This window comes from Ochotona princeps, chromosome 6, assembly GCF_030435755.1.
Source record: "Ochotona princeps isolate mOchPri1 chromosome 6, mOchPri1.hap1, whole genome shotgun sequence".
In the NCBI taxonomy this organism is placed as follows: domain Eukaryota; kingdom Metazoa; phylum Chordata; class Mammalia; order Lagomorpha; family Ochotonidae; genus Ochotona; species Ochotona princeps.
This window is the reverse complement of record NC_080837.1, coordinates 57,081,830-57,108,346: the sequence shown is the minus strand read 5'-3', so window position 1 is coordinate 57,108,346 and position 26,517 is coordinate 57,081,830. Positions and strand designations below refer to the sequence as shown.

Here is a 26,517-nt window from a genome sequence, read left to right as displayed (position 1 = left end):
ATCAGTCACTGCAACACCACACCGTTGTGTCCGCTGCTTTCCTGTGTCTGTCAGTCTCCAGGTACCCCTCTGCTGTTGTTCTGGCCTTTCCTATTTCCTGAAATATGTCCTCTCTGCTTCATCCTGATTAAATGTTTTTCCGTCCATTTAAACATGTCCTTACCCTATTCCGCCATCTTGATTCTGATCCCTAGTGTGATCTTGGGCAAGTTACCTTTTTCTCAGTTTCTCAATTTCTGTATCTATGGTAACATTAGGACTTTATACACTATAATAAATATATAGTATAAGAACTTCTTCAAGAATTTGATGATTCATAGAAAACAGAAAGCTTATTTGTTTTAGGAAATCATGTCAGATTCATTAGAAAAATATTTAGACTAAAAGATTATGTGTAGGTCTGAAAGATTAGTAGTAAGATTGGAGATCATGGGGGCTTAATGAAAGTGAGTAAAATATGTAGAGAGAATGATATATAATTTGTTTAGAGACTAGTTAATCCACAAGAACATCTTGTTTAGAAAGAACAGGAAAACACTGAAAAAAAAAAAGATGTATTTGTTTATTTGGAAGATGGAGAGGGAGAAAGATCTTACATCTGCTGGTTTACTCCCCAGTTAACTACAGTGACTGGGGCTGTACCATGCTGAATCCAGGAGCCTTGAACTCCAGCCAATGCTTCTCACATGGGTGGTAAGGCCCAAACACTAAGACCATCTGCGGCAGCCTTCCCAGGAGCAGTAGCAGGGAGCTAGAGCTGAAGTGGAACAGCCACGACTTCAACGTGTGCTCATGTGGAATGCCGACACTGCAGCAGCAACTTAATGTGAGGCACCACAAGTCTTAGTTCCCAAAAAGTATCTTAAAGGTCCTTGAAACCCAAAATGTGGTTTGCACACCAGAAAGATTTGCCACCAGTTGGTCTTTAACTAGCAATGCAGAATCCCAGACCTACTGAGTCAGTACCTGAGTTCTTAACTACGTTCCAAATAGTTGATAATGTCAGTAAAGATTGAGAAGCACTGCTTTAGGTTATATTTTGAAGTGTCTAGAATAGATGAAAATATTATTTAAACCATCACAGTTTTTTAGAGATGATGCAATATGTTTTGATAATACTAGGTATATTAGTATAGGAGTAAATTAAATGGAGGACAAATAAAAAATGGTGAACAAATTACAAGGTTATTATATTATTACATGTACATAGTATCAGTCTCATGGACATGGCAAAATTTGATAGAACTCAGAGGACATCATTAGATCAACTAAAGTCACTTTCTATTAATATGCTGAGTAAACTGCCCTGTTCAGTGGGCCAAGTTCTTCAGGATGACTAGTCATCTCATTTTCTGCAGGTGCGCTCAAAGTTTTGCTCTACTATCCTAAGGCATCCTTTTGTCTGACTAATTGACTTCACTTCCATGTATCGAGAAAGATATTAGCTGGGTAACATCTTGGAAATTTCAGAAAATAGTTACTTTTTGTGTTGTCTGATCCATCTATAAGAACAGAACATTTAACTGAAAGGGGCTGTAGAGAAAACCATATCATTTCAGAAGTTAAGCCTGATACATCACCGTAAGGTTACAGTAATCCCTTCATCTGATGATGTTGCTGAAATAAAGTCCAAATCTTGTTCTTCATGTTCCCATTTTAGATCTAGTGCATAAAGTTCCTTCTGTTAATATTTTCCTTCCTTAGGCAGATTATACAGTAATAGACTTGCTTTTGCCTTTAATTACAGTCACATTCCAGATCTTGTCCCTATGGGTTTCTTATACATCATTGATCTTGACAGAAAAAATTGCCAGTGTTTTAAAATAATGTATATTTTTATTTGAAAGGCAGAGAAACAAGAGGCATGGGTAGTTAGAGAGCCCTTATGTGCTAATGCACTCCCCAAGTGCGCAGGTTGAGGGGTTCCAGGAACTCAGTTGATCTACTATAAGGATGGTGGGGACGCAACTACTGGGCAGTCACCTGCTGCCTCCCAGGTGAACAAGCAGGAGCTTGGAATTGGGGTAGAACTGGGGACTCAAGTCTAGACACAGGGATGTGAGATCGTGGAAATCCAAGCAATACCTGAACGACCACCCCAAATGCCCATGCCTATCAGTTAAATTTTTATGGAGAGCCTGGTGTGGTAGCCTAGTGGCTAAAGTCCTTGCCTTGAATGCTGGGATCCCATATGGGCGCCAGTTCTAATCCTGGCAGCTCCACTTTCCTTCTAGCTCCCTGCTTGTGGTCTGGGAAAGCCATTGAGGACAGCCCAAAACCTTGGGACCCTGCACCCATGTTGGAAACCCGGAAGAGGCTCCAGGCTCCTGGCTTCGGAATGGTTCAGCTCCAGCCATTGTGGCTGCTTGGGGAATGAATCATTGGATGGAAGATTTTCCTCTCCATTTCTCCTCCTCTTTGTATATCTGACTCTCAAAAAAGAATCTTTTAAAAAAATTTTTTATGCAATATCTTTTTATTAAAAACTACTCTAAACTGTTACTTTATGTTATTTGAAAGACAGAGTGTGAAAGCTCCCATCAGCTGGTTCCTCTCCGAAGAATGGGAGAGATGAGGCAGCAAGGCAATTTGGGTGTCCCCATGTAGGATGGGCACACCGTCAGTGCTGCCTCCCAAGAGCATGCATGATGAGGAAACTAGAGAAGGAGCTTGGCTGGATACCCGAGAGATAGATGCCTGGGCCATCCTAGGATGGGCTGTGGAGGAGGTCTTAACCACTAGACCAAACACCTGCTCCTTATAGGGTAGTTTCTTAATTGAGGTGATGTTTGCAAGCTTGTTCTGCTTCTTTATACTGCTATTTTGTATCTGTACATCTATTGTTTTTCACTCTAGAAATGAGTTGTTGAAATTGACATAATAGACTATTACTACATTTCCTCTAGGAATAACACTTAGTAAGATGAAATGTGGAGACTGGTTCCTGATTTATGTAACTAGAAGTACTAAATTTCTCCTGGGTTGAGTTTTGCATTCTGTTAAGTATTATGAGACATTTGTAGGTATTTCAGTAAACAAAGCAGTATTAGGTAGATGTTGATTTTTAGGGGGAATACAAGGAGACAGACTAGAAGAAACATTCAGTGCTGCTGTGTTATAAGTGATTTAATAAAGACAGAGAAAAACAATGAAAAGCTCCTTTCGTCTGCAGCCTAGACATAGATTATGCTGTTGAGTATACTGAATATATTGAACTAGACTGCTGCCCAGTTTGAAGATACAGTTAATATTTTCATCCTTACTTTATTCATCCTTAGGTACTAAGGACTATAACCCATGACATTCAGTCATCAACTTATTAGAACAGTATGTCACAGTATGTGAGTTACCTTTAAAGCTACTGTGTGTTTCCTTATATTTAGGGTAACTTTGTGCTGGCTGCTCAGCTGTATTCCCGTTTCCAGTGTAATGACTGTGGCTCAGTTCTGCTCATTAGCCATTTTTGAGGAAAGGTATACAGTTTGACCGTTGTCTGTTGAATAGTAATACTTCACATGGAAAAGCGTAGATGGAAACTTACGTCTTCCTGTGCCCCTTTTTCTTTTTGGATTTTGTTTTATACTCTCCCTGTGTTATGGCATTGGGTAATAACGTAAAATGTATTTCATATAGTTAAACGTATTTTAAAGACTTTTCAAATCTGATGCCTAGGCACCAAGAGTGGAAGCACAAGTTCTTCTGGGATCTTTGGTTTGCTTTCCCAACTTATATTGTGAACTGCCTGCCCTGCATCCCAACATTCCTGATATTGCTGTGTCTCAGTTCACAGATGTTAAGGTAAGACATCAGATGTTGAAGTTCTAACTTCTAGCATTGAAGTGATTTGATAACGATAAAATACATGTTAGAAATTTTTTTTTTTTTTTTTTTTCCGAAATACACTTAGCAGCTAAAGAAAATCCCAGCCAGGCTTCTGGATACCAAAGCTGGAACGTCTGTGGGAGGATAGCCTGTTCTGTGCTGAGACCCACTTTGTTACCTTTGTCTTGTTGTTACACCAACTGATGTGTCACTACTTGGGATTTATTCATCTGCTTGCTGACGCCTTTTAAGCCCCACATACTATGACTTCCGGAATTGAAAGGCCGTGCTGACTGTGCAGATTGGACTGTCTTTCTCTGCCAGTTCTCAGGGAGGAGGATGAAACAAGGCAATAGAAAATCCTGTTCTGTGGGAAGCTAGGGAGCGGGCTGAGGGAGCTGGAAAAGGCTTGAACGGTACACGCTACAAAATCAACAGCAGCCTGCAGTTACCGTGGAGCTTAGATATACTTTTCAATTTGCCAGTCTGTGCCCCAAATGCCCACAGTGTTGCGGCGGTGAAATGCAGATGTCGCTCATGGGTGGCAGGAGCTGAAGGGCTTGCAGCGTCACTGGGGCAGTTAGCCGGAGTCAGGAAGCTGCTTCTGCAGAATGGGACTTGTGCTCCAGATGACATCTTGTCTGCCACCTCTGCTCAGATATTAAACACCCTCCAAAAAAGGAAAACGTCATGTCCAGTTAGGAGCAGATATGCTAAATCACCCTTGTTTGTAAGCCTTTTCAACATTTTCAGTCAAAGTGGTGGTGCAAACTGTCTCTGTTCTTAGCAAGGTCAGTCTGCTGCTTGAAGTCATGGTCAGCCATTTTAGTCCTCGGGACCCAGTACTACTTAGACCATTGTAGACAGGAGTGATGTGAAAAGTGCTCCTCATTAGGATCAATGCAATAAGTGCCTTGGGCCCAGAAGTTTGCCTGGTCTTGAGTAACTGCATGGGTCAGTCGAGGCATATGGCTGAAAGAATGCCTGTGTTCCCAAAGTCCAACAGTTTAGTAGTCTGAGAAGTTGTGCCTGTAACAGTAATTAACCCAAATCAACCCCTGGAATTAGAAGAGCTGAGAAAGTGAAAAATATATATATATATATCATATATACATATGATTTATTGATTTTTGTTAGAAAGGCAGATATACAGAGAGGAGGAGAAATGGAGAGGAAGATCTTCATCCATTGATTCACTCCCCAAGCAACCACAATAGCTGGAGCTGAGCCATTCTGAAGCCAAGAGCCAGGAGCCTCTTCTGGGTCTCCCACATGGGTGCAGGGTCCCAAGGCTCTGGGCTGTCATCAACTGCTTTCCCAGACCACAAGCAGGGGGGAAGTAGGGCTGCCAGGATTAGAACCGGCGCCCATATGGGATCCCAGCATGTGCAAAGCGATGGTTGAACCACTAGGTTGTCGCGGTGGGCCCAAAAGTGAAATTATAACTCCTCAGGAGTCACGCTGATGGGTTTTTTTAATGTGTTTTCTCTGAAAGACTTTGAAGGCCAGTTTATGACTGAGATGTTGCCTCCCTTCATGGCATTCAGATTTTTTTTTTGTAGTATTAATCATGCTGGTAATTACTTGTTTAATGACTTACTTTGTTTTAGACAAATAAACACAAAAGATCCTATTTTGCTGCTGTATCTTTTTTTTTTTTTTTAAGATTTTTTTTTTTTTTCGAGAGGCAGAGTAACAGAAGGAGATACAGAAAGATCTTCCTTTGCTGGTTCACTGCTCAAAAGGCCGCAATGGCCGGAGCTGAGCTGATCCAAAGCCAGAAGCCTCTCTGAGTCTCCCACCAGGAGCAGGGCCATCCTTTACTGCTTTCCCAGGCCACAAGCAGGAAACAGCTGGGACCTGAAGCAGTGCCCGAATGTGGTGCTGGCACTGGCAGGTAGAAGATGAGCCAATTCAGCCCCACGCTGACCCCAAGATATAGCTGGTTACATATGAAATCCTTGAGGCTAACATTTCCATGTACTTGTTAGTTGCCGGCCATTGGACTGGGAGCTGAGATTTCAAAGACAGTAACTCGTAAGGAGCTTAACTTTTTTCATCACCAATTGCTTTTGTTTTTGTAAAGATTTATTTTGTTATTGTTTGTTTAAAAGGCAGAGTTACAGAGGGAGAGACAAATATCTTCCATACAGTTTAATAGACACCATGGCTTGGGCTGGCCAGGTTGAAGCCAGGAGCCTGGAGCTCCACCCCAGTTTCCTGCCTAAGTGGCAGAGACCCCAACGCTCTGCCAGGATCATTAACAGAGAGGTGAATTGGAAATGGAAGCAGCAGGCAGCTTTATCTACTGTGCTACATATCAGACCCAGCCAGTTGCATTTCAGTTGCTTATTAATGAATGTAAATTGAAATTCATGCATAGTTTTTTTTTTTTTTTAATTATTTATTATTTAACTTCAGTAATTACATTGTATTATGTGACACAGTTACATAGATACTTGGGTTCTCCCCACCCCTCCCCAAACCCTCCCACCATGGTGGATTCCTCCACCTTATTGCATAACCACAGCTCAAGTTCAGTTGAGATTTCCCCATTGCAAACGTATACCAAACATAGAGTCCAGCATCTTATTGTCCCGTCAAGTTCAACGGTTTCTTAGGTATACCCTCTCTGGTCTGAAGACAGAGCCAGCAGAGCATCATCCCAGTCAATTGAAAGCTCCAACATACCATCAGCAAAAATTTACATCATTATGGAATTAATTGACATAGTAATGAGTAACCAATATGTTAAAAGTAAATGCGGGTTCCCAGCCACCTTCTGTGACCACCTCACCTATACTTCAATTTTAGTTTATACACAACATATAACATTCAAAACATAACATGTTATACATAACATCATATCATATCATGCATAGTTTTTTTATAATAAAAATTTTTAAGACTTGTGTGTGCCATGTTTTCTTTATCCATTATTCACATACTGATTTCCTTTTACACTTGATCTTGGCCAAAAGGCCAAGATGCATGCTGATTTCCTTTTGCTATGCCCCTGGAGATGGGATTACTTTGGGTGACACACACATTTCAACAGTATTGCTTCTTCCAATCCAGACGTCGTTACCTGCTTGTTGAAATGTATTCCTAAGAACTTGTTTTTGATGCTATTGCTAAGTAGGGCTGCCTTTTTTTTTTTTTTTTTTTTTTGAGACAATTCAGTCCTTCCCTTCTAATCATGATATACCCCTCTTTAAAAAAAAAGGTCTTTCTAATTGTGCTTTCTGTGACTTCCAGTACTGTGGTGCAGTGCATAGAATTGACAAGGGTGTCTAGCTTTTTTACCGTGCAGTGCAGTGATGTCAGCTGTGACTCGTTGTGGACTCTCCTTTGAGATACTGGTTTCCTTTCCTGCTTGATTTGTTGAGAATTTCTGTAAGAAAGAATGCTGTGATTTGCCCAGTGTTTTTTCTTCATCTGTGAATATGAATATAAGATTTTTATCCTTCATGCAGTCCATGGAGACATATTTAACCATGCTTTGTATCGTAGGAATAAATCTTACTTGATCCTGGTTAATTATCCCTTTATATGCTCTTGAAATTGATTTCCGGATATTTTATTGAAGATTTTTGCACTTGTGTTCATCAGATACATTGACTCATATTTTTTCCCTCATATTGCCTCAGTTTGGTATCAGAGTGATGTAGACCTCATCAAATGATTAGAGTTCTTTCTCCCCTGTTATTTGGAAGAACTGGGGAAGGATTTTGTTGAAACTTAATTTGGTAGAATTTACCAACAAATTCATCTGGTTCTTTCCAAGATGCTTATAACTTTGAATTACTTATCCTGTGCTGCTCATCTGTCTTACAGCGGCAGAAGAGTGACTTATCACTTCCAATCATGAAAGAGTCTTTTCTAAACATGTGCTTTTGATTATAAATTTCATTGATTTTTTTTTTCTATGAACTATTTCTATCAGTAATAGAAAAAGTATATACATTAGGACAAAGTGTTCTACTTAATTTCTGTATCTGGCACCATTGAATGTTTTTTGAATGAACAAGTGATGTGTTAGCTGACGCTATCAACTATTCTTCCTTTATTTTAGGAACTTACAGTCAAAACTGTATTAAGCTCAGCAAGAGATGAGCCATCTGGTCCTGCACGGTAAGTAGCTACTCCTAGAAATACCATAAGTATTCTGTTACTGAGAATGTTAATTTAGGAATTGACTGAATCATTATAGCAGTCTAGATTGTTTCAGACATGTAAAAGCCACTCTGAACCATAAACTTAAATTGTTTGAGTGATTAAGTACTAACCTATTTTTTTCTTTTTTTTTTTTTAAAGATTTATTCAGTTTATTACAAAGTCAGATATACAGAGAGGAGGAGAGACAGAGAGGAAGATCTTCCGTCCGATGATTCACTCCCCAAGTGAGCCACAACGGGCCGGTGCGTGCTGATCCGAAGCCGGGAACCAGGAACCTCTTCCGGGTCTCCCACGCGGGTGCAGGGTCCCAAAGCATTGGGCCGTCCTCGACTGCTTTCCCAGGCCAGAAACAGGGAGCTGGATGGGAAGTGGAGCTGCCTGGATTAGAACCAGCGCCCATATGGGATTCCGGGCGTTGAAGGCGAGGACTTTAGCCGCTAGGCCACGCTGCTGGGCCCATAACCTTATATTTTTTTCATTGTTTAAATAGTAACCTACATTCATTAAAGAAAAAAAAAATCCTGGTTGCTCTTTTAACTATCTGGAGTTATTTTAATTTTATTGAAGCACATTTTGCTTTTACTTCAGATTATGTTCATTTTAAAAACTTCTTTTATAAGATTTATTTTTATTGGAAAGGCAGATTGGCAGAGATGAAGGAGAGACTGAACGATCTGTCGTCTGGTTCACTCCCCAAGTGGCCTTGGCGGTTAGAGCTGAGCTGATCCGAAGCCAGGAGCCAAGACTTTCTTCTAGCTCTTCGACTTGGGTGCAGGGTTCCAAGGCTTTGGGCCGTCCTCTGCAGCTTTCCCAGGCTACTGGCAGAGAGCTGGACGGAAGGATGAGCAGCCAGGACGTGAACAGGTGCCCACATGGAATCCCAGCACAGGCAAGGCGAGGATTTAGTTACTAGGCTACCATGCCAAGCCTAGGTTATGTTTGTTATCGTCTCTGTGACATACCTGGGAGTAGTAGATAGCCAGTGAATGTTTATTAATTTGAATTAAAATATTTTTACTATACATAGTGATCCATCTCTAAGGAAGTATATTGTAGTATTGATAAATATATAATAAGGCTTTTAGTAGAATGTAAGTTATGAGATCTTTAGATTTTGTCTCTAATAATTTCTGAAGGGTTTGAAAGTGATAATTTCTCTGTTTTACCAGACAGTTCCAAAAAAGAAAAAAAATTGAGATTTAAGAGTTTGCAGAAGTACTCTGTATCTTTCTCTTCCAAGAACTCATCGGGTTGTATTTCATGTTGGTAATGCTTAGTCTGTCACAGTCCTCAATCTGCGACTTCCATCTCTGCACAGCTTCCTGTTTTCCGGTCTGTCATGCATTTTTTTGGCTCAAGGTTTAAAAAACACATAGATCATGCATTTGACCATTTGGATTCTAACTTAAACATTCCTGTTTTTGGCAAGTAAAAATCGTGTACATGAACTCCTTTGTTAAATGGGATCTCCAGTTTTTAATTGTGTGTTTACCTCACTTAATAGTCAAAACATATTCTGAGATTTTTTTCCTTTAAATCTTAATTAAGTTTTAAAGTATTTTCTTTGGATGTAGTTTCTTTTCATCCTCAAAACAATTCTGAAAGATGGATTGGATCACCCTGTTCTTCCAATTTTGTGAGCCAAAGATTGTTGCCCAGAACAGTAACATTTGTGAAGACCAAGGTTATATTTTACATACTAACATTCTGCTAAGTGCTGTATGTTTTTATCCCAAGTTTTGCAATAACTATGAGGTAGGTTTTTTGTTAGTTTTACAGATACGAAAATGGGTCCCCCAAAATGTAAACAACCTGTCCTACCACCGATTTTTGATAGTCATGATATATATTCTAGCATTCTGATACACAGCTGTGCAGAGGTAGACCTGGGAATCGTCAACACAGAAAATTACATTCACTGGAGAAACCCCAGATATAAACATTACCTGATTTTCCTATACCATTTATTAAGATTTATTTTATTTATGTGAAAGGCACAGTTAACAGAGAGAGATGCATAGACACACAGAAAGAGAACTCCTATCCATTGGATCATTTGCCATGTGACCGGATGGCCAGAGCTAGATTAGGCTAAAGCCAAAAGCCAGGAACTCTGTCCCAATTTCTCATTGGGTCATTTTTTGTTCTCTCCACAGTCACATTAGCAGGAAACTGGTTAGGAGCTGGAGCAGCTAGGACTTGAACCAGTGCTCCAAGTGGAATGCTGGCATCACACACAAAAGCTAAACTTGCTGTGCGACAATGCTGACAACTTTACTATACTTTTAAGAAATCTTTTTTTTAAATATTTTTATTTTGATTTATGTGGTACAATTTTATATAGGCTGGGATTCTCGCACAAACTCCCACCCCCATCAGATTTTTCCCATTTTGTTACAATAGTGTAGTCCTTCCTAAGGAATCATAATTCTATCAGTCTCTTATTTAAGTGTACCCCGACATTGTTGGTACAGACAATGTCAGACAGTCCAGCATCCCATTGTCTATACATGATCAACAGTTTCATTGGGAATCCATCTTTTGTCTGGATGCAGGGATGCATGTTCCATTGTACCCCCACATCTGTATATGATAGACCCCAATACTACATCACTATACATTACCATAAGTGAAAAGTCATGAAACAAGGTCAACAAATGGGATGAGTTAGAGCAGCCACAGCCACAACAATAACAACATCAACAGCAAATTAGAGCACCATGAAAAAAAAAAAAAACGAAAACGTGTCACTGAGTAACCAACACATGAGTGACAAAAAGGAAAAAAATTTATTTTGGGCTGAATGTAGCAGACAAAATTAACACTTCTGATGCCGTTATCCCATAGGGATGCTAGTTGCTTTTTTTTTTTTTGTCCCAACTACTCCAGTTGGAACCCTTTTCCCTGTTAATGGTCTGGAAAATGAAGCAGAAGATGACCCAAGAACTTGGTTCCTGCAACCATGAGAGAGATCTGGATGAGACTCCTGGATCCAGTAACTCCCTGGTTATTTAGGTCTATTTATGTAACCTATGATTTATGGGCAACTGTGAAGAAGAAATAAAGCATTAAACTTCATTTACAAGACCTTCTGGTAGTTTTGATAGTAACAATTTAGTATCATTAACACTCTGAATCAAAAGAACGAATTTATTGTTTTTGGCCTGTTCAAAAAGAAAGATATTTCTGGTTTCATTTGTTCTGAAATTTAGTGTACTATGAATTCAAGTTAAGAATATATCATTGCCAGGAAAATGGTTTAACTGGCTAATCCTCTACCTTCAAGTGCCAGCATTCCACATGGCCAGTTTGTGTTCCGGTTGCTGCACTTCCCAGGCAGTTCCCTATTGTGGCCTGGGAAAGCATTAGAGGATGGCTCAAAGCCTTGGGACACTGCACCCACGTGACCCAGAGGAAGCTTCTAGCTTCTGTCTTCAGGTCAGCGCAGCTCTGGCCTCTGCAGCCACTTAAGGAGTGAACCAGAGGACAGAAGACCTGATTATCCATGTCTCTGTAGTTCTGCTTTTCTAGTGAAAATAGATTGATCTTTGAAAAAAAAATTAAAAAGAATTTCATATTAGGACTTGCCATATATACCAGGATATTAGGAGTTGACTGTTTTTATACTTAGAACTGTTGAATATTTGATTGGAATTTTGTGAAGTCAGTGGTACAAGGGAAATGAATCTTCACAAGGCAACAGAGGACAGAACAGAAAATCTGCAGGTTCTACTGTATCAGGATTATACAAATTGTATTAATTTGGCATTTACAACTTGCTTTTGAAAGAATTTATAGCTATATTAAATTTAAAAAGTACAACAATTTTTCACTAATTCTATTAGCTTCTTGTCTTTTACTTAAATTCTTTTGCTGTTGCCAGCCAATAAAATTACACTCTGCTTTATTGAATTGCCGATGTATTTACTTGTATTTGCTAGAAAGATGCTGTGTATCATCCCAGTCTGTGGTCTTGGTAGATTATAATGAAATTTGGCTTAGTGTTTGGGGAATGTACTTTCCACTTTTCTTCCTTAGTCAGCAAGTAAATATGTATAGTAATAACTTTGTAATTCACTTAATACATACCATGTTTATCCTGTGTCATTTGATCATGGATCTTTGTTGTGGTAGTGGTTGGATTTCATCTAACAGTTCATCCACTTTTATTTTATTTGTGTCGTTGGTGTTTTTTGCAGATGTGTAGCCCTTTGCAGTTTAGGTATTTGGATTTGTGAAGAACTAGTCCATGAGTCTCATCATCCTCAAATTAAGGAAGCTCTGAATGTAATTTGTGTTTCCCTAAAGGTAAAGAAAATTTAGTGAAATACACTAAAATAGTCTTGAATACACAACGTTTTTCTCTAAATATTAGTTTTATCTTGTCCTTAGGGAATGAAAGAGTTAATAAATGTTTGATTACTTATTTTATTATTACTTTGATTATAATTCTTAAGTCTGGTACCATTCTTAAATTTGGGGTATTTTTTCCATGACCTCTATTATCTAAAATTTTATTTATTTGACTTTGTCCCTAGGATACATGTGGATAATTTTTAAAAAGGAAATGATGTACATTTTTTTTGCATGCTTGGTTTTTTTAACTAGTATTTTTGTCATGTTTCTATTTCATGGATTCTTCAGATGTTCAGCTTTTAGGTTTATCATTCAAGTTAAATATGTGTCTCTTTTGTGTCCAAAAAAGCATTTGCTCAGAAATAGTAGTCTTAATTATTTTGAGAATTTGAATAAATGGATATTTTTATTCATGATAAAATGATCTTTTATCTTAAGATTTGTTTGCTCAGAGCAATAATACATCATAAAATATTTTTGAATATTTACTTTAAAATATATCTAATCATATACTGTTTTAGGCACGTTGCTTGGCAAAGTTTGTCAAAAGTTTAAAAGTGTAACTACTAAAGAGATTAAAATGGAATTGCTGAAAGAGAATAGTGATAGAATGTAAAAGGCAGGAGTAGTGATGGAGTTCAGGAAAGCAGCGTTTACTTTGACCTTGTTCTCAGGGAAGACTTGGGAAAGGTGACAGGTTTTCTTATGACTTGGAAAGGAGGTAAAGTCGAGACATGGAACGGAAAACAACAAGTGTGACTTTATGCCTTTGGGGACCCATCTGAGAGTTGCAGAGCATGTCACGGTCAGAGCAGTACATTAGAAGGTTGACTCGGGTATTATGAATAGTGCACTGCAGGGGGGGAAAACTGGTAAATTTATTGGAATAAAGGCTGTTGGAGATAACATATGAGACTTTAATAAGGGACAGTCAGACATTATTAAAAAATGTGTTTGTGTCTTGGAAAAGTGTGATTTTTTTTTTTAATTTGGAAACTTGTAGATTTATTTTCCTTACACTTTAATAAACACTCATAAATGTAGGATGCCAAAAAGAAACATGTGAATTTCAAATGTTTTAGAAGACAGTACCTTAAAGAATAAGGTACTGGCTACTATACTGTACCTTTTTTTTTCTCTTTGATTTTTGTAATAATGTTTTCTTGTTATCATTGCAGTTTACTAATAAAACAGTAGCCCATGTTGCTTGTAATATGCTTCATATGCTGGTTCACTATGTACCTAGACTTCAGATTTACCAGCCTGATTCTCCCTTGAAGATTATTCAAGTAAGCAATTTTTTATTCTATATTATGACTTTATGAATGATTCTTAATTTTATATTTCAAATCTGGTGGTTTGATGGCCTGCGTAGTCCCATTTCTTGTCAAATCAAAGTTCATGACATTTGTGTTTATGTTGCAAGATTGCATTCTCTGGGGCAAAGTGAAGATAGTATATTTTTGAAGGAAAAAAATGTTACATGCACATTTGATGCATATATACACACAATATATATGTATATTTACACACATAACACTATATATATGTGTGTGTATATGTATATATGTGTGTGTGTGTGTATTTCCCAAAATTAGGACAGTACTCCTTTCTGTTTAGGCAAAGATTTATGATTTTTTTTCCATTCTTATTCAATATCCTTTACTTCCTTTAATGCCTAACGTGTTTTAGCTCCTCAGTTTTCCTCACTTGAGATATTGCAAGATCCCTGTAACAGTTATTCCCATCTATGTGGTCTTTTTCTTCAAGGATCATTCACATGACTCTTAACCATGTCGTTTACCTCCCCCCTCAAACAAAACAAAAACAAAACCATGATTTTCCTCCGACTTTGGAATGTAGGCAGCCTGTTGAGCCGAGACATCGAGGCTGCACATGCGGCCCCAGCTTTCTTTGTAGAATCACATACACACACACACATTCCTCTGCAGCGCTAACTTTTCTTTTCTTTTTTTTTTTTTAAAGATTTTTTTTTTTTAAATTTTTATTACAAAGTCAGATATACAGAGAGGAGGAGAGACAGAGAGGAAGATCTTCCATCCGATGATTCACTCCCCAAGTGAGCCACAACGGGTCGGTGCGCGCCGATCCGCCGATCCGAAGCCGGGAACCCGGAACCTCTTCCAGGTCTCCCACGCGGGTGCAGTGTCCCAATGCATTGGGCCGTCCTCGACTGCTTTCCCAGGCCACAAGGAGGGAGCTGGATGGAAAGTGGAGCTGCCGGGATTAGAACCGGCGCCCATATGGGATCCCGGGGCTTTCAAGGAGAGGACTTTAGCCGCTAGGCCACGCCGGCGGGCCCTGCAGCGCTAACTTTTCAAGGCAACTGAGTCTGTTTCGGTCACTGAAACATATCCTTTGCTCTCTGCATCCTATTTAAAAAGCTTGACTTCTCTCTAACCCCTTCATCTTTCATTAATTGTTTTAAACACTGTCTCTCCCAAAAGTAAAAATCTCCGTGCTTTCCCCCATCAGAATTTGTCTTTATATCCTTATGACATTTTTAAGAAAAAAATTGAACGTTTTTCAAGTACCTACCATGTGCCACTCTCTGTAACAGTCACCTTATCATAGAATCTCTCACTTGATTCTTAAAAAGTTTTTGAAGGTAAGTTATGCCCTTCCCCACCCAACTGAGAATCAAAAGTCTGGGCTACTCGCACTTCATCATGTTTTCTGTCTCTATTGTAGCATTAAATATGGTACATATAGTGCTGGTGAATAAAGCTCTTTTCTCTATAAAGTATATTATACAGAGTAGATTTTTTTTAAAGAGTTATTTCTTTTTATTACAAAGTCAGATATACAGAGAGGAACATCTTCCATCTGCTGATTCACTCCCCTAAGCGGCTTCAACAGCTGGAGCTGAGCCAATCCGAAGCCAGGAGCCTGGAGTTTGTTCTGGGTCTCTTACATGTGTGCAGAGTCCCAAAGCTCTGGGCCATCGTAACCTGCTTTCCCAGGCCACAGGCAGGGAACTGGATGAGAAGGGTTCTGCCGGGATTAGAACTGGTGCCCATATGGGATCCTGGCATGTGCAAGGCAATGACTTTAACTGCTAGGCTACTGCATCAGGCCCAAATTTTTCTACTTAATAAACCAAAGCAATCATTTATAAAAAGACAGTAGCAAAAAAATAGAAGTACAATAAATTTATACCTATGGGCCTAGCACCATAATCTAGTGACTAGTGACTTGCCTTGCACATGCCGGAATCCTTCCTATATGGACACCAGTTCATATCTCAGCATCCCTGCTTCCCATCCAGCTCCCTGCTTGTGGCCTGGAAAGTCGGGAGGATGGCCCAAAGCTTTACACATGGGAGACCTGGAAGAGGCTCCTGACTCCTGTCTTCAGATCAGGTCAGCTCTGGTCATTGCGTCCACATGGGGAGTGAATCACTGGACAGGAGATCGTCCTCTCCGTCTCTTTTCCTCTGTGTATATCTGACTTTCCAATAAAAATAAAATTTTTAAAAATTTATGCATGCAGATAACTTAGCATGCAGATAAAAAACTGAATGAAGCCAAGTGATTGTATGTATTTTAATGAATATAATATTTTTTCTTCTTGAACAAAAGAGCATATTTATTTAAAATGTTTATTCTACTTTACTGGAAGGGCAGAGTATCAGAGAGCAGGAGAAACACACACACACCCCCTTGATCTTCCCTCTGCTGGTTCACTCCCTAAATGGCCACCACAGCAGGGGGCAGGACCAGGCTTAAAGCAGGAGCCTGGAATTTCTTCAGGTACTGAACTGTCTTCTGCTGCTTTTCCCAGGCACATCAGCAGGGAGCTGGGTGGGAAGCATAGCAGAAGGACTCAAACTGAGGTTCTGATATAGGATGCTGGAATGGCAGAGCATTCTTCCCCCCCTCCCCCCTCCCCCGAGCATTTTTTAAGTTATTTTTCCTTAAGCCTGGGCAACTTTCATGAAGGAAATACTCTGCAAGTATCTGTTGAGTTGCATAGAGTAATATGGCTAAGACGGTTTGGAGGTTAGTCATACATGAGTTTAACTGGCCCTGGCTGTGTGGTTTAACAATTTTTCAGCTGTGAGGAAGTTGCTTGACCCACCCACTTTACTCTTTTGTTTTACATGTATTTTTGGAATAAAAATATCCTTCGCAGGGCCAGTATCGTGATGCAGTGGGCTAAGCCACCACCTGCGGTGTCAGCATCCCTCATTAGCTCCAGTTGGAGTCCTGGGTGCTTAAGTTCTGATCCAGCTCCCTGCTCATGTGCCTGGCAAAGCACTGGAGGATGGACCAAAGCCTTTGGACCCTGCACCTATGTGGTAGACCCAGAGGAAGCTCCTGGCTCTTGGCTTCAGATTGGCTTAGCTCTGGTCATAGTGGCCACTTGGAGAGTGAATCAATGGAAGGAAGATCTTCCTGTCTCTCCTTGTCTCTGTATATCTGACTTTCCTAAATAAATATATAAATCTTTTTTAAAAATTACTGTGAAGATCAAATAAGAAATATAGGCATTTAGTGCTTTCTGGGATATAAATATTTAAAATTGGCCACAGCTAATAGCATTTTTTTTTTAGATTTATTTATTTTTATTACAAAATCAGATATACAGAGAGGAGGAGAGGCAGAGAGGAAGATCTTCCGTCTGATGATTCACTCCCCAAGTGAGCCGCAACAGCTGGTGTGTGCCGATCCGAAGCCGGAAACCTGGAACCTCTTCCAGGTCTCCCACACGGGTGCAGGGTCCCAGTGCATTGGGCCATCCTCGACTTCTTTCGCAGGCCACAAGCAGGGAGCTGGATGGGAAGTGGAGCTGCTGGGATTAGAACCGGTGCCCATATGGGATCCTGGGGCGTTCAAGGCGAGGACTTTAGCCGCTAGGCCACGGTGTAGGGGCCCAGCTAATAGCAATTTTATGTGGGACCTAAAAACTGGATGTCAGTGTGAACATGCATATGTATTTAGTATTAAAAGTGGAAATTTTAAAACTTTTGAAAATGTTTACACTTTAAGATTGGATTGTTTTTTTCTGAAAAGTGACGTTCTTTTTAAGTAAGCAAAATGTTTTCATCTGAAAGCCTACAAATTCTTACCCTTTTTTCTTTATAAATGTCTCTATATATACACCTATATATAAATGTAATTAGGAAGCATTCAGAGTTTATTTCCCACCTACTGCTTATTGAACAAGTATAATCCCCACATGGTGGAACATTTCACTAATAATTACCTACTTAAAATATTCGGCATGAAAGCCCTATTACCAATATTAGCAGGTGCAGCTAATATACTAGATTATGTTAGCTATTAAAGTCTTTTCTTCTGTATTAAAAAGTGTATTTTTGAGGGCCCGGCGGCATGGCCTAGCGGCTAAAGACCTTGCCTTGAACGCCCCGGGATCCCATATGGGCGCCAGTTGTAATCCCGGCAGCTCCACTTCCCATCCAGCTCCCTGCCTGTGGCCTGGGAAAAGCAGTCAAGGACGGCCCAAAGCCTTGGGACCCTGCACCCACGTGGGAGACCTGGAAGAGGTTCCTGGTCCCTGGCCTTCGGATCGGCACACACCGGCCGTTGCGGCTCACTTGGGGAGTGAATCATCAGACGGAAGATCTTCCTCTCTGTCTCTCCTCCTCTCTGTATATCTGACTTTGTAATAAAATAAAAAATAAATCTTAAAAAAAAGTGTATTTTTGAAATTTTCTTTTTCTCTCCAAGATATGCACAATCTTTGTTATCTTTTAATCCCATTTTTCACAAGTACTTTCATACCTAGACATATGTAATCATCATTTAACCACCAACTCAAGGTAATTAGCATATTCATCTCCTTAAATATTTATGATTCTTATGTGGTAACAACATTGAGATTCCTCTTCTTTTTAAGTGTACATTTTGTTTAACTAGGTGTAGTTGCCAGACTGCAGTGGAACACGGGGATCAGTGTTGCTGTGTCAATTGAACACCCTCCCTGTGCCTTGCCTTCTTCCTATCCCTCCAATGTATTGTGAACCACAATTTTACTTTCAGCACATGATATTAGACTTTTAAATTTCACGTATGAATGAGATTTTTTTAATTTATTTGTTTATGAGATTTTATTTTTGTTTTTCTAATTTCACTTAATATAATTCCTACAGGCTCATTCATATTACAAATGACAGAATTGCATCTTTTTATGGATGTATAATTTTGCACCCTGTATGTGTATATATGTCATTTACATATTTTTTCCATTTATGCACGGAGGGACATTTATGTTGTTTTTATAAGTTTGGGATAAAAATAGTCATTTTATTAAAAGTACTGCTGTAAACATGGAAGTGATGATGTCTTTTTAACACGGTGCTTTTATTTCTATTGGCTACATACCCAAAAGTAGGATTGCGGAAATATACAGTAGTTCTATTTTTAATTTTTTTGTAGAACCCGCAAACTGTTTTCCATAATGATTGTACTAATTTATATTCCTATTCATAATTTATAGAAATTTTACTTTTTTAAGCTTGTTTCAATATAGTTTATACGTATTATTCTTTTTTATGGTTTTCTTCCTTTTATCTTATTTACAGTTTTTTTTTTTTACAGAGAGAAGGAGAGAGAGAAAGAGAAATCTTCCATCTGCTGTTAGCTCTCCAAATGGCTGCAGCAGCTCGAGCCGAGCTGATCCAAAGCCAGGAGCCATGAACTTCTTCAGGTCTCCCACATGGGTGGAAGGGTCCAAGGAATTGCACTGTCCTTGGCTGCCATAAGCAGAGAGCTGGATCCAAAGTGGAACAGCCAGGAGTAGAACTGGTTCCCATTTGGATGCCAGGGCTACAGGATGGAGGATTAACCTTATGCACCAACACACCAGCCCTTCTTTTATTTTTATTAGCTAAGGAAATTTCATGCATATCACAATATAGATACTCTTCCTGCTTATGATCCCACCCCATTCCTCCTTCCTTACTATTATTTTAAATTTTTTTTACAATGACATGCTTTTATGTCCCCTTAATCACAGGCTGTTCAATGTTCCATTAGGTAAAGAATTCACTAATTAGGGGCTGGCACCATGGCATAGTAGGCTGCACCTCAGCCTGCAGCACCAGCAACCCATATGGGTCCTGATTCTGTCCCAGCTACTCCACTTCCAGCTAGCTCCCTCTTTAAGGCCTGGGAAAGCAGTGGAGAATGGGTGAAATCCTTAGGCCCTTGCACGCGTGTGGGAGACCTAGAGGAAGCCCCTGGCTCTTGACTTCTGGTCAGCCCAGCTGCGCCTATTGCAGCTATTAGGAGGGTGAACTAGTGGATGGAAGATCTCCTCCTCTCTCTCACCTTCTCTATACATCTGCTTTTCAATTCAAATAAGAGTGCAATAAATCTTAAACAAGAAAGGAATTTAGCCAATAAGAAGTAGAAAAAGGTCTGAAAATGTAATATTTCTTTTTCCCTCCCCTTTTCATTTAAACCTTTCTTCTTCTCCATTGTCCTCTGCCTCTGCACTACTCTCCCTTTCTCCTTCACTTTTGAGATAACATATGTTTAGTTTGCATTCAGAGGACTGTCCACTAAACAAAGAATTCAGCAAGTACAAAGTGAAAAGACCATAATATTTAGTGGACAAATATACTTCCCCAAATTTCTCACATTTGTTTTTTTTATAGTTACCATCTGATTGAACCAAAGTCTTCCTTAATTGTAGTTTGGATTTGGTGACTAGTGATACTGAGCTTTTTCCCATATTTCTGTTAACCATTTTTACATCTTTTCAGAGATGTATGTTTAAGCCCGGCTTTTCATAGCCTTTAGTAAAAATTTACAAGGTAGTAGAGGAAATTGGAAATAAAATGACAAAAAGTTAAAATTTATGCCAAGTGCATTTTTAAGAAGCACATATATAATTGAATGAAGTTAGTAATTTCCCAAGTAGATAGCGGTTTCTATAAATATTTTGCCCTTTTTATGTCTTCTAAATTTAATATTCCTTATATCACATTTATTCATATAATCTTCAGTATATAATAGGTATTTTAAATTTAAAAGCAGCATAGCTTTTTCTGTTTTAATGGTACATATTTACATATACAATTTAAGTATCCAGTATGCTGCATATCAGCATTGTTTCAGATATTGGGGTCTGGTTTTGGAATACTCACACAGACTTGATGGACTGAACACTTGTAATACAAAATGCAGAAATCCAAATTGCTCTGAAATCTGAAACTTGATGGAATGTGTATTCTAATTTTTCTATAATGAACGTAATTATCTTCATATTTCTGTATACTGCTCCCCCCCCTATGAAGTGGATTAGGGAAATATCCATTTTTAGTTGACAGAATTATGTGTGCAAGTAGTTGTGGCTCTGTATGATGAAGATGACGCAAACTTAAAAAGTTTATGCGTTAAAAATTACTGTGAATGTAGTTGAAATAAATTTTCACCAAGGGTTTTATTACTGTAGCATAGCAATTACATTTTAAGGTGCATCATCAATTTTGCATATTTTGAGCTCTTACCTTTATTTACTTACTTTTTCACTTACAGATCCTAATAGCCACCATCACCCATCTATTGCCAAGTACTGAAGCCTCATCTTATGAAATGGACAAGAGGGTAATTTTGATTATGTTTGATGTTTAATATGTGATTATCCAGTTGATTCTGGGAGCATATTTACATGGTGAAAGTCCATGAACCTTGTAATCAAAATCTGTGCTAGTATGAAATTACACCCTTCCATTAAATATAATTAAATTTTATTTCAGTTCAGATTTAAGGTCATTTGATAATCTTTGAATGTCAAAGTTGCCAGAAATCATGAAGAACATTCTGTCCATCTATAATTATCTGACATTCTGCTGAATTATGGTATTATCTATTCCTGGTAATTAACTCTGAGGAATCCTCTCCCTTGAAGGCAAAGATGATATGAAAGTACAGATGTTTCCAGTAAGCAAAGGATATATAATATAGACATATACCTCTTTGGAGAGAAAATTGCCTTTGCCATCCAAAAAGTTCTTTGAGGTGGCATTTATCTCAGTACATTTGTTATGAGGTTCCTTTAATTATTTCATATAGTGTATATTTTAGTTCTAGGGTTTCTTCTTGAGATCTTTTTACAGTTTTTATCTTTTTCCTAAAATTTTGCATTTCCTCACCAGTGCTAAAATTCTGTTAAAGATTAACACATTGTAATTAGTCTTCATTTGCTAAATGTAATATCTAGCTATCACTACGTCTTTTTTTGTTGAATTATTTAATTTAGTTTCATATCAAACATTATATGTGATGTGTTGAAGATACCATAGATTTGGGCTGCTCAACATGGTAGCTAAAATTGCCTATGGCTCTAATTTTAAATTCAACTAAGGGCCTGGTGTGGTAGGCTAGTGCATTAAGTCCTCACTTTGCATGTGCCAGGATCCCATATGGGCACTGGTTTTTAATCCCAGCAGCCCTGCTTCACATTCAGCTCCCTGCTTGTGGCTTGGGAAAGCAGGAGAGGATGGCTCAAAGCTTTGGGCCCCTGCTTCACGTGTAGGAGACCTGGAGGAAGCTCCAGGCTCCTGGCTTTGGATTGGCACAGCTCTGGCCGTTGTGGCCACTTGTGGAGGGAATCAACAGATGGAAGATAATCCTCTCCCTCTCTTCTGTGAATATCTGACTTTGCAATAAAAATAACTATATCTTAAATAAATTCAACCAAATGTTTACATTAAAAATTAAGTCTCACATTTGCACATTTCATGTACTCAGTACCACAACTAGCATAGCATGAATAGGGTTGGAGAGGGGGCAATGTGCAGCTCAGAAAAGAAGAAAATAGATACAGATAAAGACAATGAAAGTGGGCAACCAGAGAGAAGCCCCCTTCTCTCCGAAGAAGGTCGACTTAGAAGGCTCACTGCCCAAATCTTTTCTTGAACTCTTGGGGGGGCGGGTGTCAAATTGCTGGAGTTGATGCTGTACAACTGTTGATCACTACATCCCATATAGATATAACTAGCTAGGGCTTGATGATTTTGAAGCAACAATGTGATTCATATACACAAGTCAGTGGGTGACTATGTCGAGGATATCCTAAAGCACACAGTTCTGTAACCTTGAACCAGTGCCTCACTGTAGACCCTCGCCCACAGACCTCGACTTGAGTCTTGGGCCTTTGCCCACTTACAGACCATTGCCTGGAACATTTGACCTCTGTCTCTGGCACCAACAATCTCTGAACCTCAGATTCCAGACACAGTCTGTCCTGGTCTTCTGTATCAAGTCAGGCTGTGACTTTTTACCAGCTGCCTGTGACACTCAGTAACTACATGAGCAGATGTAAACCATCCCCAACACTGTATAGAAAGTACTGTCAGACAAGGTTGCTATAAGTTCTGTTAATTTCCTCTGAAGATTACACTGTTACTTTGCCTTGTCACATTTCAATCTTAACTTCTATTCCCTAGGACTTGATCCTGATACCTCTTATTCATATTGTGTTAAAATTTCACATGCATTTTATTTAGTGCTTATGTTCTGTCCGTTAACTTCCAGAAGTCTGATGTCACCATTACATATATGAACCTGGTCCCAGTATTCTCTGGGTGATGTACATAGCTTTTACATTTTCCTTTCCGAATTAATCCTGCTGTTTTCTATATCATTGAGTCCATGAGTTCACCTCAGAATGATTTTTTTCTTTGTATTTTTTGTAAATCTCATCTGGACAGATGATGTAACTCTTGCTAAATGCTTCATCTTTAAGGAATGAATCTAAATCTAAGCAAGAAATTAATGTATGTTTCACGTGTGCATTTTACATGTAACTTAAAAATAATCTGGTATGAGGATATTTCAAATATTCTTGGAAGAAATAAAATCAAAGCATAAATGTATTTTGGTGCAAGAAAAGATTTGAAATCTGTAGGACCAAAGACAACTAAGTCACTCAAATTCACAAAGTTTACCATCAGCAGGACCTTGAACAAAAATCGACAGTTACTGAAGTTCAGTTTCTTTTTATGTAGAAGTATCAAATAAGAACTTTGATTTGACTTTTAAACTGGATTTTTTTTTCTAACCCAATTTTACACTTATAGAAAAATAGGAAATTTGTAAGAAAGGGACAAAAATTCATTATTTGCTACATTTGTTTTGTCTCTGAATGTGTGAATACTCAGAAAACACTTTAATGTGTTTGCCTACAGTCAGGCAATTCTGTTAAATAGCCACACTACAGTTAACTAACATTAGGAAATTAAGATTAGCATTATATAATCTAAGTGTCTTATTCATATTTTACTCAAAAATGCTTTTTATGGCAAAAGGAAATCCTTACACATTGCATTCTGTCATAATATCTGTTCTTGTCAGTTTATATTCTGAAAAGGATCCTTAATGTTTCCATATTTCTTTGTTTTTGACATTTTTACAAAATACAGTCTAAAAAAGTCACAATGTTCCATTGTGATTATAGTACTACATTTCTTCATTATTGTACTTAAATATTCTTTCTATTAAAGATTTATTTATTTGAAAGGTTGAGTTACAGATAGAGACAGGGAGAAATCAATAGATCTTCCATCTGCTGGTTCACTTTGCAAATGTGAGCCAAGTGGGATTGCCAGAACTCGAACCAGCATTCATGGAGATGTTGATGTTGCATATGGCCCCAGTTTAAATATTCTTGACAGGAATACCTTAGAAGAATTTTTTTTGTTTGTTTGTTTGTTTTTGTTTTATTTTTTTTTTCTGTTTTTTTTTTCTTTAATATTCATTTATTCATTAATTACATTGCATTACATGACTGGGATTCCCCCCCCTTCACCCCAAACCCTTCCCCCATCATGAATTCCTTCACCTTGATGCATAACCACAGCTCAAGTTCCGTTGAGATTCCCTAATTAAAAGTTTACACCATACAGAGTCCAGCATCCCACTTGTCCAGTTCAAGTTCAACGGCCTCCATAGAAGAATTTTGTATACCTGTGCATACATTATGTCGGGTAGCACAGATGCCAACCTGTCCTTGTGCATTCATTAGATAGCTTTCTCGTGTGAAGGAAAGGCTTTTCTCTTCTGTCATCTCCATTATATTTCATATGGGTTCAGGATTCTCAGTTTATGCAATGTGATGTCCTCTTCAATGTCTTCTCATGATTTATCCTGATGTTCAGAGTGTTTTAAATTTATCCAGTACAGACCTGTTCAGAGGGGCTTCCTTTCGCCAAATCTCTTTTATTCTGTGGGTCTTTTCTTGGCTTTTGTTACCACCAGTTTGTTCTGATTCGTATTTTCTCTGCCTGAAGATTTGAATTAGCCCTTTCCCAAATGAACCCTGGTCCCACTGAGTGGGAAATGGTGTTCAGAAATCAGCATCCACATCTGAAAACTGGGTGTGTGTGTTACTGCTTTCAGTTTTAAGGCTACTTCGTATTTTAGATCAAAATATTCTTCTTATAGCATTTAATAGTTTAAAAGTGTTCAGTGAGATGATTTGCATTGTAAAATGAGGAATAGTTTTTAAAAATGAGTAAGATGTTAAATTAGAAAAGCAATGTAGAAGATAATCTATTTTTGTGCAATTAATAAGTTAAATTAATACGTGGGTTTTTTTAAGCTCCGTGTTTGAGAATAATTTTAACATTCATGATTTTACTATGCTTAAAATTTCATTATACTTTCCTGGAGGTGTGAAGGAGAAACCTGCAAAATGTTCCTATGTCATTATCTTAGGATCTTTTAGGTCTAGGGGAATAGTAATAATGGAACTCAGGGATGATTGTTCCTAAAGCAAATTTTGGAAACCTCAGAATAAGAAGGTGAGTTATTTAGTATTAAGAATCTCTTACAAAGCTGCCTTTAAACGATTTTCTTTTTTTTTCTTTTTTTTTTTTTTTTTGCTGTTGCAGTTGGTGGTGTCCTTACTTCTGTGCCTTCTGGACTGGATCATGGCCTTACCCCTAAAGGCGCTGCTCCAGCCAGTCCATGTAGCAGGAACAGAAAATGACAAAACGGAGAAATCGGTCCTCAACTGCATTTATAAGGTATGTTTCTTTGCTTCAGTGTTTTTTTTTTTTAAGCATTGGTTTTTAAAACCTTAAGAAATAGCATTTCTTGGTATAACATTTTCATTGTTTTAGAACTAGATGTTTTTTCTAAGAGTCTGGATTCAGTTGACAGTACATAAAGGTAATTTAAAAGTACTTCCTACAAGACACTGTTGTTTAATTGCAAAATGTTGGAAGTGTTAATCTTTGCTGACTAAATTATTCATTTAATTTTACACTTTTGTTTTTGAAGATTTACTTTACAGAATTACAGAAAAAAGAGAGAGAGAGACAGAAAGAACTTCCAGTCTGTTGGTTCACTCCCTGACTATCCACCTTGGTCACAGGGACTGGAAGTTAATTCTCAGTGCTCCAGATGGGTACAGGGCCCAAGCAGGGCATCCCCCCCACTGCTTGCCCAGGCCATTAGCAGGTAGCTGGGTCAGAGGCAGAGCAGCCAGAACATGAACCAACACCTACATGGGATGGAGAATCAGCTTGCCCTGCCACCCTGCTGGCCCCAGGTTTATATGTTTTTAAAGAGAGATTAACTTTTTACTTTACTCTGAGATAAGAGTTTTCAAATATCCAAAAATTTTGCCAAGTTCTCTTCTTACCTGTGGACTCTGTTTTCCTCCTTTCACTTTTGCTTATTTTCATGTAAATGTGAAGTTTGGTATTTCCTTTTCTGCTTGGATTCCAGGTCTTACATGGGTGTGTCTATGGAGCTCAGTGTTTCAGCAATCCCAGGTATTTTCCCATAAGCCTGTCTGACTTGGCCTCTGTGGACTATGATCCTTTCATGCATTTGGAGAGTCTGAAAGAGCCTGAACCGCTACACTCTCCTGACTCAGAGCGGTCTTCTAAACTCCAGCCAGTCACAGAAGGTAAGAGGAATTCTGTTCTGGACAATAATACTGCTTGCGTTCTTGGTAGGGATGAATTACTGGAGCTGAAGGATTTTTGTTGTTGTTGTTGATTTGGTTGCCATATATATTCTAGCAGAAGTTCATTTTCAGTGTAAGAAATATCTTTTAGGTGCAATTATTAATACTGTATAGTATTCCTTTGTACTCTGGCAAGATTATTCTTAGAAGTTGTTTTTGATATTATACACATCATAGGATTTATATAGA

At 38.5% G+C, this 26,517-nt stretch overlaps 1 protein-coding gene across 8 annotated transcripts in view; it reads left to right on the top strand.

Annotated features, from left to right (window-relative positions):
- RALGAPA1 (Ral GTPase activating protein catalytic subunit alpha 1) overlaps positions 1-26,517 on the top strand; it is a 214,207-nt gene that overhangs the window by 108,546 nt on the left and 79,144 nt on the right. For all 8 annotated transcript variants that reach the window (XM_004584764.3, XM_058666350.1, XM_036495464.2 and 5 more), the window contains 7 exons: positions 3,673-3,798; positions 7,898-7,956; positions 12,201-12,309; positions 13,536-13,646; positions 20,886-20,954; positions 25,244-25,378; positions 26,085-26,268. In XM_004584764.3, the coding sequence (XP_004584821.2) occupies positions 3,673-3,798; positions 7,898-7,956; positions 12,201-12,309; positions 13,536-13,646; positions 20,886-20,954; positions 25,244-25,378; positions 26,085-26,268 (793 nt within the window). The remainder of the gene's footprint in view (positions 1-3,672; positions 3,799-7,897; positions 7,957-12,200; positions 12,310-13,535; positions 13,647-20,885; positions 20,955-25,243; positions 25,379-26,084; positions 26,269-26,517) is intronic.